The sequence below is a fragment of the Lontra canadensis genome, unplaced genomic scaffold, assembly GCF_010015895.1.
Source record: "Lontra canadensis isolate GAN:19392208 unplaced genomic scaffold, GSC_riverotter_1.0 scaffold57, whole genome shotgun sequence".
Taxonomy (NCBI): Eukaryota; Metazoa; Chordata; class Mammalia; order Carnivora; family Mustelidae; genus Lontra; species Lontra canadensis.
The window spans coordinates 11220044-11237919 of NW_022631051.1; the positions used below are offsets into that span (position 1 = coordinate 11220044).

At 44.8% G+C, this 17876-nt stretch overlaps 1 protein-coding gene across 1 annotated transcript in view; it reads left to right on the forward strand.

Moving 5' to 3' along the window:
* The first annotated feature begins 28 nt into the window (after positions 1 to 28).
* Positions 29 to 17876, forward strand: part of PI4KA (phosphatidylinositol 4-kinase alpha) — a 116966-nt gene continuing 99118 nt past the window's right edge. The window contains exon 1 of the mRNA XM_032875965.1: positions 29 to 211. Within this exon, the coding sequence (XP_032731856.1) occupies positions 65 to 211 (147 nt within the window). The 5' untranslated portion in view covers positions 29 to 64. The remainder of the gene's footprint in view (positions 212 to 17876) is intronic.

Below are 17876 nucleotides of genomic sequence, written 5' to 3' on the forward strand. Positions count from 1 at the left end.
CCGTGAGCTCTGGCGCTCTCAGGCCGGGTGCGGGAAGCCCGCGGGCAGCGCAGCCGCGCGCGCGATGATGGCGGCGGCCGCGGCCCGGGGAGGGGGCGGCGGCAGCAGCGGCGGCGGCTCGGGCTCCAGCACCTCGCGGGGCTTCTATTTCAACACAGTCCTGTCATTGGCCCGCTCCCTGGCCGTGCAGAGACCGGCATCTTTGGAGAAGGTAGTCTTGGCCGCTCGGGCCGCGGGCTGACAGGAGAAGGGGTATGGGATGGCGAAGCGGGTAGGCGGGGCGAGGATCTGTGGAAGGCCGAGAGGTTGGGTTGTCTAGGGCTACCTGTGACAGGAAGGGGTACAGGAGCGGAGGGAGCCGGGGTTGGGGCGGTGAGGAGGCCGGTGAGCGGAGGGCGCTGGTGAAGAGAGGGGCATAATGGTGTTGGTTTAGGCGAGGAGTGGACAGAGTAGGTGGGGACTTTGCGGGTGGGTGGCGTGGGAGGGACGTGAGCTACAGGCCGGGCTTTGAGCCGAGGGGGCACCTTGTGATGCAGCAGGGCGGGGGCGGCTGGCAGGGAGAAGCAGTGGTGGGAACGGCGGAGGACCGGAGTCAAAACCTGGGGCTCTGCTCCCGACTTCTCTGCTTTTTATTACGTGACCTTGGAGACGTGCTGTTCTCATAAAATGGGGGTGCTTACCTACTTTGCCCGCTTCACACTGTTGTGAAGGGCAAATGAAATAGTACATCTGAAATCGCTTTCTGAAATGCAGATCTGCGCGTTGTTTTTCTGTGCATCTAGAGGGGGCGTTAGACTGGGAATAAGATTGTGTTCCGAAGAAGGGACAGTGGCAGGGAAGGGGGAATGAACTGTCATTGGCAGAGAATTGAACTCAGGATTGCTTCAGAGGAGGAAGGGGAAATTATCCCGGAGGAATCTTTGCCTTGGGAGAAAGGTGAAAGGAAACTCAAAAGGTGTCGCTCGGATGGTGGAGAGAACAGATTTTAGAATCAGACATGTTCGGTCCCTGCACTGTTACTATTTGTCCTCTTAGGCAAGTTACTTCAACTCTTAGAGCCCTGTTTCCTTATGGGTGAAATGAAGTGATTCTTGAGAAGTACGTGGATTCAAGCATAAAGTGTCTCCTGTAGGTAGGTGAACAGTAGAAGTCAGCTTTCTTCCCTCACCGTCGTGTGATGGGACTCATTATAGTATGTAGCATTGTAGGGGTGATCTATCTATCTTCCTTCCTTCCTCTCTCTCTTTTTTTCTTTCGTTTGGGAGAGCGCGCGTACACGTGCGTGTGCATGATGGAGAGGGGCAGAGGAAGACGAGTCTTAAGCGGACTCCGGTGCTGGGCTGGATTTCAGGATCCTGAGATCAAGTCTGGAGCTGAAACCGGGATCCGGCTGCTCAATCGACTGCACCACCCAGGCGCCCAAGGATGGGAGTCTTTTTTCATACAGTTTCTGGCAGGTGAAAAGAGATCTGTTGTCTAAGAGTAGGAGAAAAGGATGGAGACTGGAGACCTGTCTGGGGCAGTTAAGAGTAGTTTTGTGGGGGCGCCTGGGTAGCTCAGATGGTTAAGTGTCTGCCTTCGGTTTGGGTCAAGATCCCAGGGTCCTGGGATTGAGCCCTGTGTGGGGCTCCCTGCTTGGTGGGGAGCTTGCTTTTCCCTCTCCCTCTGCTGCTACCCCTGCTGTGCTCACTCTCACTCTCTGTCAAATAAAGAAATAAAATATTAAAAAAAAAAAAAAAAGACTTTTGTGGCTCCGGTGAGGGTTGATGCTGAAATGCTGTGTTAGGCTCTCTGGCATAGTGTCCTTGGCTTTGTGGGTTCTTAAATCTGATTTCTCACTTAACTGTAGGGTGAGCAGGTCCTGGGAGATTGATGCCAGCCGAACTTCTAATTGAAGGAGGAATTCAAAAGAATAGAAAGTATACGATTTCTGGAGATAGGAATACCTCACTTTAAATCCTGTATCATTTGCTTATATTAGTGTGACTCTGGGTAGGTTAGTTCCCCAGTCTGACCTTTGCTTTCTCCTTCAGAATACAAGGACAGTACTTGTTAAGAGTATTATGAAGATCAACAAAATGACCCATGAGTACAAAATGACCCATGATTGAGAACTGTTATCATTGGATGAGCCTAACTAATGGGCTGCAGCGCTGGCTTATCAAGTCAAATTCATGCCAGCTAGTTAGCACATTCTCTTCTTAGTAGGAGGGCTAAAAAGCGTATCAGAAGTTTGCTTGCTTGACTTGGAGAATAGCAGAGATTGTAGGGAATTGGTGAAGACAGTCCTGTGGCTCTAGTAGGGCCCCCTTTCCTACCCAGTAACTCTGAGAAATGCACCTTAAGCACAACTGGCCTTCTTCAGCTTTCTCCCATGTCCTCACAAGAACATTCCATAATTGCAACACTGTTAGCTTTGTATCTTACAATAGCTGCTTACTGTTGTCAAGATTATGGTGTATTTTACAAGTTAATATAGCTTTTAGGTTGGCAGCTCCCCATTACTATCTCTTAGTTTGGGAGGTACTTCAGTATTATTGGTAACATTTACAAATCACTTTAGAAGAGAGTTAACAGAGCTAGCCCAAGGCTGCAGTCTTCAGAAGGGATTGCTTGCAAGATTGGTCCTTGACTCACATCTGGGAACTCGATGCTTGAACTGTTCCCTCCATTTTCTAACTGATAAGGGTGGTTCATTGAGCCTAGACTCTGAACAAACAATATAATTATCTGCTTTCCTCTTGGGAATCTGGAATTTTGATGGCTGCTAGGCAGACACTGCCTGTGTCTGTCAATAAAAACCTTAGATGCTATGTCTCTAATGGACTTCCCTAGGTACAATCATAGCATACATGTTACTACATTGCTGCTGTAGAAAGGAGCACGCTCGGTGTATACCTTCACAGGAGGGAGAGAACAGGAGGAAGCCCATGCACAGGTTTCTCCAGAGTCCACTTGTCTTTTTCTCTTGCTGACAAATTCACTGTCATACAATGTACTGTAATTTAGCTACAAGTATAACTACATATGCGTGGGTGGTCTTGGGGACCCTGAAATAATTTCTGTCTTAGAGAAGGCTTCTGTAGATGGCTGATTCCATCAGATATATGTGGTGGTTTCCTCTTATCCTCACCTAGGATCCTGAGACTTCATTATGCTAGGGATCATTGTTCACTACTTATTTTTTAAAGATTTTATTTATTTATTTCACAGAGAGCAAGAGAGAGAACACAAGCAGGAGGAATGGGAGAGGGAGAACCAGGCCTCTGGCAGAGCAGGGAGCCCGACTTGGGGCTCGATCCCAGGACCCTAACCTGAGCCAAAGGGAGACGCTTAAGGACTGAACCACCCAGGCACCCCTCATTGTTACTACTTAGTCCTATGATATATGGCTGTTTACTACATTCTGCTACTTTAAAACAATTGACAGTAAGCCCTCAGAATTCCTAGGGAAGTATTCTTGAGGTTCTTAAGAGTAAAGGAATTTCTGAGTACCCACCAGGATAATGAAGGTGGGGACTTAAGTAGGGAGATGAGTGTTGAAAAACCTCTCTTTCTCATTTATTTGTTTCTGGGTTTTTTTTCCCTCCTTTTTTTCCAGAGAGAAGGCAGAGGGCTGAGTGGGGCTTGGTCCAGATAGGCTCGAGCTGAGGACGGCTCAGTTTTCTGAGCTAGACCTGACATCTCAGTTCAGACATTGGTAACTCAGGCAGCCTTGATGAGCTTTTATGGCACTTGGGGCACATTAACAACATACCTTTCCCTGTCTTTGTCTACCTACATGTCACAGTGGTGTTTCCTTACTCCACTCACCCATTCTGATCCCAGGCTGTGTAAATTTTACTTTTCCTTTAATTAATTTACTCTTTGATTTAGAAAACATTTGTTGAGCACCTACTGTTAATTAGTATGCACTAGATAGGCCAGATCAATAAGAAACAGCATTAATGAGATTGTTCAGGTGATCAGTATCAAGTCAGACTTGCTACAAGTAGCCCATCTACTCTTACGTCACAGGTCTGGTGATCAGACCCCTGCCATGTTCAGATAGTCAAACACAAGACTCCTTGGTGTCAAGCCTCTGATTCATCTCTGAGCTTTGATCTTTTCCTGTTATGCCGCCCCTAAGACTGGAACCTCAGCCCTAAAGCCTACCCCCAGGATTGTGGGCCATCCTGAGGATATCATCTGTGTTCCTCGAGATCCCATCCCACACAGCCCTCAGCCCTCTCCCTCTGGGAGAAAGGTGAGAGGAGAGAAATAGAGAAGAGAATCCTGTCTACAGTGGAATCTCCATGTATGGTCAGCTTCCATTCTCTGATTCTGCCTGCTAGTCTTGTTCTGCTCTTCTCATCTGTCTTCAGAATGTTACTGAGCTGCCCCTGTCAAGCTGCCCCCTGGATCTGCCTGATGCTACTCCTATGTGTCTTATGATATTGGTGACCTGTTTCTCCCTTTCCTCATCTGGCCTATACATAGTAATGGACCCTCAACCCTGGGACATGGAGAGTTCCTGGTAGAATTGAAAAGTAGGCAGCATTCCTTGCCCTCCCACTCATCTTCCTACCCTCAGGAGGCTTTGATCAGAATCTTTTTCCATGTCCTACAGTATGCTCTCTTTTCTTCAGTTAGAATGCCAGAATCTCGAGGTGTCTTACTAACTCGATGTGGTATATAAATGGCACTGCAGCATTAGGGACAGGCCAGAACTTCCTTGGTGGACAGACATGCTCCAGAAGATGAGCTGGTTAACTCTGATCTCTAATTGGAGGAACATATGTTCTGATGCTCAGGGCAGTGGGCTTTGTGGAGTTCTTGGTTATCCACTCCTTTGGAGTGGTTTGCCATGGAGTAAAAAATCATGGTATTGGCATTTTTTTCCAGCATCGCGAAGTTGAAAATTTCCATCCTCACTCTGTTTCCTTTGTGAGGCCATGTTAAAAACAACCATCTAAAGAGTAAGGGTAGAGAAAATTAGTGTCAGTAGAGGGAATTCATGATGCTAGAACCATTGTTGTTAAAGCAGCTCTAAAATACTTTTTTCTTTTTTAAAGATTTTATTTATTTATTTATTTGACAGAGATCACAAGCAGGCAGAGAGACAGACAGAGAGAGAAAGGGAAGCAGGCTCCCTGCTGAGCAGAGAGCCCAGTGCGGGGCTCGATCCCAGGACCCTGAGATCATGACCTGAGCCGAAGGCAGAGGCTTCATGCACTGAGCCACCCAGGCGCCCCAGCTCTAAAATACTTTAAGAAGAAATCAGAAGAAGAAAATATCTTTACCTATAATCATGCCACAGTAACTGTATTAGGTTGCTAGGGCTGCCGTAACAAAGTACCACAACAACTTAAACAACCGAAATTTCTTTTCTCATAGTCCTGGATGCTAGAAATCCAAGAAGAATGTGTCAGCATTGCTGGTTTCTTTTGAAGCCTTTCTCTTTGGCTTGTAGATAGCTGTCTTCCTCTGTCTTCACATAGTCTTCCCTCCGTGCCTGTCTGTATCCTAATCTTCTGTTACAAAAACACTAGTCAGATTTCTAGAACTGGCCCACCTTGTTTACCTTGTATTAACTTAAAAACCCTATGTCCAAATATAGTCACATTCTGAGGTACCTGGGGACGAGGAATTCAATATATGAATTTTGGAGACACAATTCAGCCCATAACACTTAACGCATTAGTATTTTAATTTCTTAGATCTCCTTTTTAGTCTTTAGCTATGTTCACTTTTTTCCTTTTTTCAAAAATAGCCCATATTTATTATGTTAATGCCTGCATGTCTTATTTTATGTTGATAGATCCTAATTAAGCATTTCTCTGTTTAGGCGTTCTAGATTTTTCCTTGCAAAACAGCCTGTTTGTACATCTAGAATTTTGTCTTCTTCTGGTTCACATTCTTCTGCTAAATGGAGGGTGGGTCTTGACCTTTACTGCCCAGCTGTTTTCAAAGGACTCTACTTAGTTATGGTGGATAGCATCAGCAAGACACCTTGTGCGCACTTATATGTAGCTTCATGTTGTTGGATTTTATTTACTTTTTCCTGCTAACTCTGCAAGCATAAAAGGGGACCTTATTCTTTTGATTCTAAGATAATGATATTTGACCATGGTTGGCTATGTTCAATAACGAATTAAACAAACAGCCAAAAAACCTACAAGGTGGAATTGGCCACATGATATTGTGCTCTTGTTTTCTGCTATGCGGAAACTTGAATTCAGGTTTCTCTTCACACTTGCAGTACCATTGCTTGGATACTGGCTTCTACCTGTGTCTGCTCTCGGTCTCTTTCTTTCAAGAGTTGGGTCTACTAGGTGTGCACACAATTCTGACCCTCAACTAATTTACGATAACTAGAAACAGTGATAGGTGGGAGACTGCCCAGCTGTCTGTCCATAAAGGAAGTGGTGGGGGACCATACGGCTTTTCAGTAAAACTCCCCTGAGAAGATATTTAGCCATTTTGCACTTTGCTGGCATGGGAATGGGAGATACAGATCATTTTCTTTGGGTTTTTCCAAACCTTTTCTCTGTGGCTTTTGACAGTTAGTGAAAAAGTTATAGAAGGTAAAAAAGTGAAACATGCTCTAAGAAGGTGGAAGTATTGTGCATACTTGCTGGGAGGTTACTTTCAGCTGAGATTTTGAATAACAAAGGCCTAGAATTGATGGGCATGGACATTTGTAAATGCCAAGAGTGGTTGACAAGGGAAGGTCATTTCAGATAGAACAGAGAACAAAACAGAGTAAAATGAGGAACAGCAGTAATAGGGTTTGGCAGAAATACAGTGTATTTAAAGGGACGAGTGTAGATGAGAGTGAGAAGAAAGCAGGTGGCCTCATGCGTAGTCCCAGACTCAGAGTTTGGGTTGTATTGATGAGACAGGGAAGAGCCCTTGAATATTTCAGGGCCATGAGTTATGTGCATTAAGAAGATTATTATGGCCGTATTGTTTATCCCCATGCCGTTAGGGATTCTCAGAATTGATGTGTCACTAGCTGTTTGCTCCCCCAGAGGGCAGAAATGTTCTATTTCTGACTCCTTACTGCAGATTTTGTGTTATGCTGTGTTTGTAGTAGAGATGTGGTTACCTCCAGTCCCGTACACCAGCAGCCATTCTTGATTTAAATTGCTGAAACGTGTCTGTGTACTTCATTTTCCTCATTATTTATATACTTGTTTTTCTATTGCTTCTCTCATGTATCTTGGCATTTTGGAAAAAGGCTTGGCCTTTTGTGAACATTGCCAAGCTGGCCAGAACACTGCTTTCGTTTATGTGATAAGAACAGAGTTGAGACAAAAATCCTCAAATCTCACTTGCATTTATTCACTTAGTTCTGAGAGGCTCTGTCTGTGCTGCTGAAGCTATTCTCTTTCCCTGAACATTTCTATGTGTAAAGCGGGGCTGAAAAGCTGGATTCAGGGCAGCCAGGTCTATCTGTACCATTATAAAAGCAAACGAGTGTGACATTTGTTCATTTGTTCATTCATTCATTTATATAATAAGTCTTTTAGTGCTTGCTGTTTGCCAGGCGTTGGAGGGGCCCATTAGAGGGATGAATGAGTAGATGTGGTCTCGCTGTCATGGAGTTGTCATGGAGGTAGACAAGCATTAAACAAAAAACTGTAAATAAATATGATTGAAAATGCTAACAAGTACCAAGAAGCAAAAGTAAATGGTATCGGTGAATACACTCGTGATGTTTTTCTATCATCACTGCCATCCCTCTTCAGAATTCTTTCATCTCGTAAAACTGAAATCCTAATTGCCATTGATTTTTGTATTATATTGATCTTATATCCTGCAACCTTGCCCAACTTGCTTTTTTAGTTCTAATACTTTTTTAGGTTTTTCTATATGCAAGATTATGTCATCTGCAAATATAGTTTTACTTTTTCTTTTCCAAACCGAATGCCTTTTATTTCATTTTCTTTTCTCGTCATCCTGGCTAGAACCTCCAGAACAATACTGGATATAAGTGGTGAGAGTGGACATCTTTGTCTTGTTCCTGATTGGGGGTGGGGGGCAACTTTCAGCTTTTTACCAGAAAGTATAATGTTAGTTGTGAGTTTTTTATAGATGCCCTTTATCAAATTGAGGAAGTTCCCTTTTCTTTCTCTCTCTCTCTCTCTTTCTTTTTTTTAAGATTTTATTTATTTTAGAGAGAGAGCATGCACATGCATGGGGGGTAGAGGTAGAGGAAGAAGCAGACTCATGGCTGAGCAGGGAGCCTGACGTGGGGCTCAATCCCAAGACCCTGGGATCATGACCTGAGCTGAGCGCAGATGCTTAACCAACTGAGCCACCCAGGAGTACTTTAGAGGGTGCCTTTTTTTAGAGGGTCGGTAGGGGCAGAGGGAGATAGAGAAGGAAAATCTTAAGTGGACTCCACACCCAGTGTGGAGCCTGTCACGAGGCTTGATCTCAGGACACCAAGATTATGACCTAAGCCACAATCAAGAGTTGAGACGCTTAACCGGCTGAGCCACAGGTGCCCCCATTCCCTTCTATGTCTAGTTTACTGAATGCTTTTATCATGAAGCAGTGTGGAATTTTTTCAAATGCCCTTTCTGCATGTATTACAAAGCTAATTTTAAAATATTGTTAGGGCAAGTCTATAGTAGCTCTTGCTACAAGGATAGTTTAACTCCACTGCTAAGGTATGGCCCCTTTGAGGTCTCTACTGAATGCTTTAAGGCCTTTCTGCTCTTGCTGGGAGTCACACAGATGCCTCTCAGCTCTGCGTGAACTCTGGGAGCCTTTTAGCTCACTGTTTCCTGGTTGTTCTTTTCCAGCTTCATGGAATATCACCTATATGGTAGGTCTTAGGATTCATCAAAGACTTAGGGGAATTCTGTTTTGATTTTGGGGGATTTTTTTGTTGTTGTTTAGCCCTCTTCTCTTCAGAATTTCCAACTGCTTTTGACTTCCTGTACTCTTATTTCTGTCTCCTCCACTTCGACCATCATGATCTGCCTGGAATGCCTTTTCCTATTCTGTGGTCTGAGATGTGTCTTTAGGCAGTCTTAGGATAGGGCTCACATCATTTCCTCTGTCTCTCATGTATCATAGACCTGTGCTACTTGTTTAGGATCTGAAATTAGTCGTTTCACATATTTGTCCATTTTCCTAGTTGCTTTATGGAAGGAAGTTAAACCCAGGTCCTGTTATTCTCTCATGACTAGAGGTGGAAGTTTTTGGATCATAGGATTTTAATGCTAGAGCAGACATTGCAAAAAGCTATCTGATCATCCTCTTATATGTGAGGCTTGAGGGAGATGACTTGCCGATATTGGCATAGTTTTAAGACATTGACAAGATTCTGCAGATTTCCATATATACACACAGTTGGTGTTTTGTCCACATTTTACAGAAGGAAATACAAAGTCAGAGATGTTCAGGTAGGTTTTGTCAGTTATCTTGGGTCACCTAGGTAAGAAATGGCAGAGTTGGAGTGAAAATCACAACCTCCCAACTCCATGCAGCTACCCTGATCATTGCCTGTTGAAACAATGTCAGGAATCAGAGACATGCATTTGTCTGTGTTGTACCCTGCCAGGCACATGAGCAGGGCTCAAGAAATGGAGACTCATGCATTGTGTGTAAGGGCACATGTAGTGCTAGGTGTGTTGGATGTTGTAGAAAGCTATATTCACTGGTCACACAGCCAAGCACGAGCATCTCTCATGAAACTCCCATCCAGGACTGCTTGTAGGAGTAGATGCTGTTGCACTTGCATCTGCAGCTCCCTGCCCACCTTGTCACAGTCACCTTTGTTTATTGTGATAGCTCTGAGTCACTTAGAAAAGGTTAGCTTCTATTCCGTGTTCTCCATGGGGGCGGTACATTTGAGAAAGACAAAAAATGGATTTAACAAAACACTGCCACTAATACTTAAAGCCTAATCTCTAGTTCTCAGGGAATTTTGTTTCTCCCGAAAAACTATTCCCAGAAGTTTCAGATAACAAAAGTTTTACTCTTTAAAAAAAAAAAATCGTTTAATTAGCCAGCTTGTAATGCTATTATAGTAGCTTTATTTTGACCTACATACCTTACCAAACACTGTTGTGTTTGACTTTTCATCTGCAGTTTTCTGCCCAGTCATCCAGACTTGTGAGGGCATCTTGTTTTCTCCTTGGTGTGGCATTTCCTTTCCTTGGCAGTCTAAATTCACCTCGTGGTCTCTCTCTCTTTCTCTTTTTTAAGTAGGCTCCACATTGGGGCTTGAACTCATGACCCTGAGATCAAGATGTGAGCTGAAAAGTTGGATGCTTAACTGACTGAGCCACCCAGGTGCCCTGGTCTTTCTCTTTTAATACCCTTGGATTAAAATATTGCCAAGAGTTCTTAGCAAAGCCTAAACAAGTTATCTTTGTTGCCTCTTCTCATTGACTTATTGACCTCCTCAAAGTGTTGCCCAGAGCCCCTCTGGGTCCTTTTTATAAGTGGGAGTAACCTTGGCCATCTCTGTCAGATTTTGAACTTAATGACCTTTTATAATGACAGGACCTACTCCTCTCTACCCCCTAAGAACAACAAACTTGTTAGTTTATTGTCAAATTCTGAAGGAAAAAAAAGTCAGTGGTTTTTTTTTTTGGGGGGTTTTTTTTTTTTTTCATTTTTTAAAATTATAGTGTTACTGCTTTATTCTGCATTAGGACTGTGACCTCTCTGTCTCTCAATTTTTTTTATCCTTAGAATGGAGATAACAAATAATATCCACTCAGTGCAGTGTTATGAAGATTAGTTGGGATCATACAAACCAGCACTTTGCATGTGATAAATGCCCAATGACTGTTAGCTCTTAGTATCTGGAGACTGGCCCCCACTAGAACTGGTTCTCCCTTATCTGACATGTGATGACTGCTAAAGGACTTGAGTTCAAGTCTTCACTTTTTTTTTTCTTTTCTTTTCTTTTCTTTTCTCTTCTTTTCCTTTCTTTTCCCCACAAGAGTCCCAATTTCCAAAGGCATTTTGCATTAGAGCCTGGCCCCAGTGCCAGGCTTTCAGGGGCCCTTTACTGTGTGGTTTCTGACTTGTGTCATTTTTATTGGTTGTATAACTCTGGCTATATTATAAGGATTGTGAGGGTGTGACTGTATACTCTACCTGAGTTATTTGACTGTTCTTCCATCCTCCATTCATTTGATGATGCAGCAAATATTTGTTCAGTGCCAATTGCATGCCAGCACTGTGCCCAATACTGATTGTATGACAAATGTCACAACATAGTTAAACCTTATAGTAGGAAGGCTAGGTTCTAGTGGCCCTCTTTCTTTTTCCTTTCCTTCTCATCCCACTAAATCCCTGTGACAACAGCCTCTTTAGTTCCACTAAATAGTTAAGTTTTTGGAACATGTAGGGTGCAGTGGATACAGGATGAGGGGGACACAGTCCTGTCTGCAGTGAGTGGAAGATAAGTATACAAGTAGGGGCACCTGGGTGGCTCAGTGGGTTAAAGCCTCTGCTTTCGGCTCAGGTCATGATCCCGGGGTCCTGGGATCGAGCCCCGCAGCGGGCTCTCTGCTCAGTGGGGAGCCTATTTCCCCCCCTCTCTCTGCCTGTCTTTCTGCCTGCTTGTGGATCTTTGTCTGTCAAATAAATAAATAAAATCTTAAAAAAAAATAAGTATACACGTAATTCCAAAGCAATATTTTTAAAAAGAAAGTTATTGAGAGGTGTGATGGGAAAGATCATAGCACATTGCTGAGGTCTGGCGAAGCTTTGAGTAGCGAGAGATGGTTGACATGGATCTTAGAAGGATGGATTGAATTTTTATAGGGGAGATAAGGCAGATTGAATGAAATGTCGCAGATGGGTGAAGACCGTGAAAGAAGCCAGGCAGGGACAAGTGAGCACTGTATTTGGGGCCCTAGTGTTCACGGGAAGCTGGGAAAGACCTTCTTTGCCAGGTTGGGAGTGTACATTGAGTGTTCACGGGAATGGGGAGCCATTGGAGGTGTATGGGCCCGGGGTGGTGGTATTGGAATAGGGAGAGACAAAAGTCAGAGACAGGGTCTAGTTAAGAGCCTGTTGTCTAAGACTATACTTAGCCTGTCTGGGCCTAGTTGCCTATCCTATTAAATGAGAATAAGATTACACACAATCTGCCTGAAAGGGGGCATTTGGCCAGGTGAATGTGCAACTTCTTCCAGCTCTCCATCTCTGATTCTGTGTACGTTTGGGAGTTGTTAGAGGGCCTCAGGTCTGAAGCCCAGGTGAGCATCTTTTTAGTCTGGTGGTCCAGCTTGCATGGATTCTGGATGTTTTTAGAGAAATTATACCAAAAAAGCTCAGTGTTTGCATTCCATTTTTCCTGTGATTTTTGTTGTTGTTGTTGTTAGTGAAGTAATTTAATAAGTTTGATTTTTATTTACAGAGAGCTGTGAAATTTTTTCAAGACCATTTTGTGAAGTTAAACTTACGTCTGGGTCTCTTGTTTCAGGTGCTACCTGCTTCGCTTTTTGCTGTGCCTATTGTCTTGCAGCTCCAGGTGTTTTTGTCAGGGCTGGAATAGCTGCATCTCTTGTTCCTTCAAAAGAGAAAAACTTTTCTACTTGGATTGAGACTCTTGGGGAAGTTGTAGTTAAATAGGAGTTGTTTTGGGATGCCTGACTGGCTCAGTCAGTAGAGCATGTGACTCTTGATCCTGGGGTTGTAAGTTTGAGCCTCACCTTGGGTATAGAGATTAGTTAAGAATCTTTAAAAAATAGGGGCGCCATCGCTTCTCGGCCTTTTGGCTAAGATCAAGTGAAAAAATAGGGGCACCTGGGTGGCTCAGTCGTTAAGTCATGATCCCAGGTCATGATCCCAGGGCCCTGGGATCGAGCCCCACATCGAGCCCCACATTGGGTCCCTGCTCAGCGGGGAGGCTGCTTCTCCCTCTGCCACTCCCCCTGCCTGTGTGCATGCTCACTGTCTCTCTCAAATAAATAAATAAAATCTTTAAAAAAGAATAAAAATTAAAAATTAAATAGGAGTTGATTCATTGATAGTAAGTTGTTGGAATTAAAAAAGTTTTAAGACCGTTGTGTGTAGAAAACATCTGTTTAGCCTATTTGACCCAGGTTTTCTTTCAGTTTTACATTACTTCTTGGATTACCCAGATTCCATTCATTGAAATTCTGTACTCTTTTCTCTTATTTTCTGAGCTCTAAGAGTATAAATATTATCGTCCTTTTTAAAAATAAGATATGCATTGGGGTGCCTGGGTGGCTCAGTGGGTTGAATGTCTGACTCTTGGTTTCAACTCAGGTTATGATCTCGGGGTTGTGGGATTAGGCTCCGAGCTGAATGGGAAGTCTGGTTGAGCTTCTCTCTCTTCCTCTTCTTCTGCCCCCCCCTTTCTCTCTCTCTTGCTCTCAAGAAAAAAAAAGAAAAGAAAAATATGCATTAATGGCAAAGCTGTTTCCACTATTTAAAAAACTCTTTTTTTCTAATTCCGAAGTTAACAATGTTCCTTATGGAAAATACAGAAAAAAAAAATAAAGAAGTAAATAAGTATTACTTATAATTTGATTAATAATTTTTGTATCTTGTTGGATAGGCAGTGCAGGTTTTAAGATTTCTTTAATACTCTATTTGTATTAATTTCTTATTGCAGCTATAACAAATTACCACAAACTTAGTGGCTTAGAACAACGCAAATTTATTGCTTTGCATTTCTGTAGATTAGAAGCCCAACACTGGTCTCACTGGACTAAAATCAAGGTGATGGCAGGGCTATGTACCTTTCTTGAGACTCTAGAGGACAACTCATTTCCATGTCTTTTATAGCTTCTAGAGAATCCTACATTCCTGGATCATGGCAATCCTGGATCCCAGCAAGGGGACTCAAGCTGTCACATCCCATCATTCTCACCTCCTCTTTTGCCTCTCTCTTACCCTGGTCTCACTGAAATCATCCAATATAATCTCTTCAATTCAAGGTCTTTTTATTTTTTTTATTTTAATTTTTTAAAACGATTTTATTTATTTATTTGAGAGAGAGAGAGCATGAGCAGGGAAGAATAGCAGAGGGAGGGGGAGAAGCAGGCTCCATGCTTAGGCAGCGAGCCTGATGCAGGGCTCTGTTAGGGTCCGTGATCAAAGGAACGAGACTGATATAAAGCGAAAATCAAATAAAGCTTTATTTCACCCCAAGCATCAAAATCAAACTGACCGGTCAGGGCTATCTCTTACGAAAAGATGACGACGATGATTCCCACAAGGTCACTCCCAAGAAGGCCGCTCCGGACAAGGCTGCTCCGCAGATGAGGCTGCTCCCCAGTTGGAGCCGCTCCCAAGAAGAGGCCACTCCCAAGAAGGCTGCTGCTGGTGAGGTCGCTCCCCGGACAGGGCCGCTCCCAAGAAGAGGCGATGACGACAGCGACAATGACAGGGAGGACAACACCGATAACACAGATTTTCCTCCCCATGACGCCACTCTGACAAGGCTGCTCTGGCGAGGCTGCTTCACAGACAAGGCTACTCCAGCGAGGCCGCTCTGGAGGAAGCCTCTTCCCTGATGATACTGCTTCTGCAGGGCCGCTCATGGAGGAGGCCTCTTCCCAGACGAAGCTGCTCCCGGGAATGACACAGCTCTGGCGAGGCAGCAGCTCAGGGTTTTCAGCGAGGTTGCTGCCGTCTAGGCCGTTTCTCGCAGCGCCGCTGCGGAGGGTCACAGGGTGTGGGCGGGGTGGCTGGTGTCAGGGCCACTGGCATCTTGGTGCCGCAGGCATCTCGGGGCTGCAGGTGTCAGGGTGCTGGTGGTGCAGGACCACTGGCATCTCGACTGCTGGGATCTCGACCACTGGCGGCTGGACTGCTGGTGGCTTGGGGCCGCTGGCGGCGCGGGGCCGCAGGCGTTGGGACCGCAGGCGTCTGGACCGCTGGCATCTGGACCGCTGGTGGCTCAGGGCCGCAGGACCGCTGGCGGCTCGGGACCGCTGGTGTTGGGACTCTGGCGGCGCGGGACTGCTGGTGGCTCAGGGCTGCTGGCGGCATGGGGCTGCCGGCGGCCGAACTGCTGGCGTCCGGGCCGCCGGCGGTTCCCGGCCGCCAGTGGTGCTTATAGCTCTTACAAGAGCTGTTACAGCTCTTCTATGCTGCTCCCGCTGACTCTTCTTCTTCTGCTTCTTCTTCCTTCTTCTTCTTCTGACAGCTCTCCTCTCCTCTTCTTGCCAGCCTCGCAGACCAACCTTTATGGGGGTGGTTGAGCCCTGCCCCTACACAGGCGGCCAATTGAATCCCAATTCACCCCAGTGGATATACGCGCACCCCACCGATTGGACGTCTCCACCTGGCCTGCCCCGCCCCTACATCCGGGGTCCACAAGCCAGTTCCTCTGGGAGAGGCAGGCCCTTACAGGCTGGATTCCACGAACTGTGAGATCATGACCTGAGCCAAAGGCAGAGGCTTTTTTTTTTTTTTAAAGATTTTATTTATTCATTTGACAGACAGAGATCACAAGTAGGCAGAGAGGCAGGCAGAGAGAGAGGGGGAAGCAGGCTCCCCGCTGAGCAGAGAGCCCGATGCGGGGCTTGATCCCAGGACCCCAGGACCACGACCCGAGCTGAAGGCAGAGGCCCAACCCACTGAGCCACCCAGGTGCCCCGAAAGGCAGAGGCTTAACCGATTGAGCCACCCAGACACTCCAAGGTCATTTTAACCTGTTTTTCTCTGCAACCAATTTATATCCATTTGCCATGTGAGGTCACATATTCCCAGATTCCAGGGATTAGGACACAGACATATTTGGGCAGGCCATTGTTCTGCCTACCACACCGATATGGTTCGTGCATTCCTAAATTATTATATTGGTCTCTGAATTGTTTATTGGTTCTTTTTGGTATCTTTCCTTCACATTTTAAAACCATGTGTCCAGCTTTTAGAGTAATCCTAAATTGTCACAAATTATTTCTATTTAAATATTTTTAAATAAGTGGGGTTGCGGAGAAAGGTCTGAAGTCAGAGTAGCCCAGAACCCCTCTGGGGATGGGGGACAGGGACAGGCAGTACAGAGGAGACAAGGATGGTAAAAACTGTGTTTCCTTCAGATGTCTCTACCAGGTAGGGTGACAGCTATGTGAGCAGCAGGGTTTAATCATGTTCCTGATGCTGAATTCTTACCCTGAGATATTGCTAGAGCTCATGTCTTTTAGTTTCCAGAGTATAATGCCTAAAAAACAAAGGCATAAACAAACAGGGAATCAAACCCAACCCAGAACATCTGTTCTGTGGGGAGAAATCCAATTCTTATGCTTGATGTAAGTGAGGAGAACTTGGGGTTTGCCTCTGCCCTGTAGGGCAAGTGCCAGGATGGGCTGGCAGCAGCCCTGAAACTGGAGGGTCTGGATTGAGAAGAGAGCTTACATCCAGGCAAAAACTAAGAATAGACAGCAAGCCTGCATCCTGGGGGAGAATGAGTGTCTTTTATAGTGCCTGTCCACAGTGTAGAAGATGGAGATACGAAGATAAGAGATGATTTCGGCCCCTGGGGAGCTTGCAGATTAGTGGAGAGACAGACAAATGCGCCAATAACTGTCGCATGAACAATGGGGTAGATGTTGCTGATGATGTTACTGAAGCCCTTCAGATACATGAAGACAGTGGTTGTGTCTACTTATAGCCTGCTTGTCTCTGGGCTAGATGTTCCTTTTTAATGGCTTCTGGTATGGAATATTTCTTAGACCCCCATATCACCCTGCGTGGCCATCTTTGGATATTTTTAGAGTGGCAGAGGGGCAACTCAGTCTTTCCCTCACTTCCACATGTCCATCATCAAGTCCTGTAGTCTTCCTCTGAAACATCCTGAGCTGGACGGTTTCTTTCTGCTTTGGTCATTACCCTCTTTGCTACCGAAGCATCTTCTGACTTCTCTGTGGTTCCATTTTTGTCCTTTCAAACCAGAAGGATTCTTCTAAACCTCAGTTCTAAACTCGACTTTTTAAGGTCTCCAGTGTGCATCCCCTTGGCACCGGTTTGCATTGCTATTAGAGTTCAGTCCAGGTTCCCGGCCTCTGCCTGCACTTGGACTTCTGGGAATCCCCACTTTATCTTTCCATTGTGCTGCCTCTCCAGTGGCCTCTGCCAGAATGCTTTTTCCTGAGTTGTCCCTGCTGGTTCCTTCTTAATCAGATCTCAATTTAATGGGCACCTTCTTAGAGAGGTCTTTCCTGATCACCCCTTTAAAAATAGTCCTTTAGGCACTATTGCTGGGGAAATGTAATTACAAACAAAATCTCCCAAGAGCTCTCCACAAAGGTAGTAGAGAAAGAAAACACTTTTATTACCGAATAAGCGTTGAACCAGGACATGACATGCATCACAGGCAATCCTCTAAGAGATTACAAAGACAGAAAACAATCTCACCTTATTAACTAGCCAAGCAGATGTAACTTGTTACATACATACTTTCAAGGTGAATGACAACTAGTCCCTTAGGTAAGAAGTCTTTGTGTATATCTTTTCCATATTTAATAATGAGGTTGTGCCAATTTCGATGAGCTTCTGAGTCTCCATTCTATCTTGTAGCACATTGGCTTCACCAGCCAAGTATGTGTATTTCTGTGTGTTTGAGCAGAATGTTGATAAAGTATTACCCAGGACAAAGTACATAGATTTTGACAGGGCCCCAGACTCCTCCCTTTGGTTCCATGTTGATTAACCAGCATTCTTTGGATCTAATTGACTCATTCTGCTATAAATCCACCTCCTTTCGATTTCTTATTTATAGGGCTGTTTCTTGAGAGACTTTACTCTTTCTGTCAGTTTGTGTGATTCACTGGTGGAAATGTCTGGAGTCTCTGAAATGATCACTTTATTGTGGTTAGTTTGCAACTCTCTTTGTATTGTATTTTCTTCTCTGACTGTGAAGTGGAGGAACACTGAAGAAA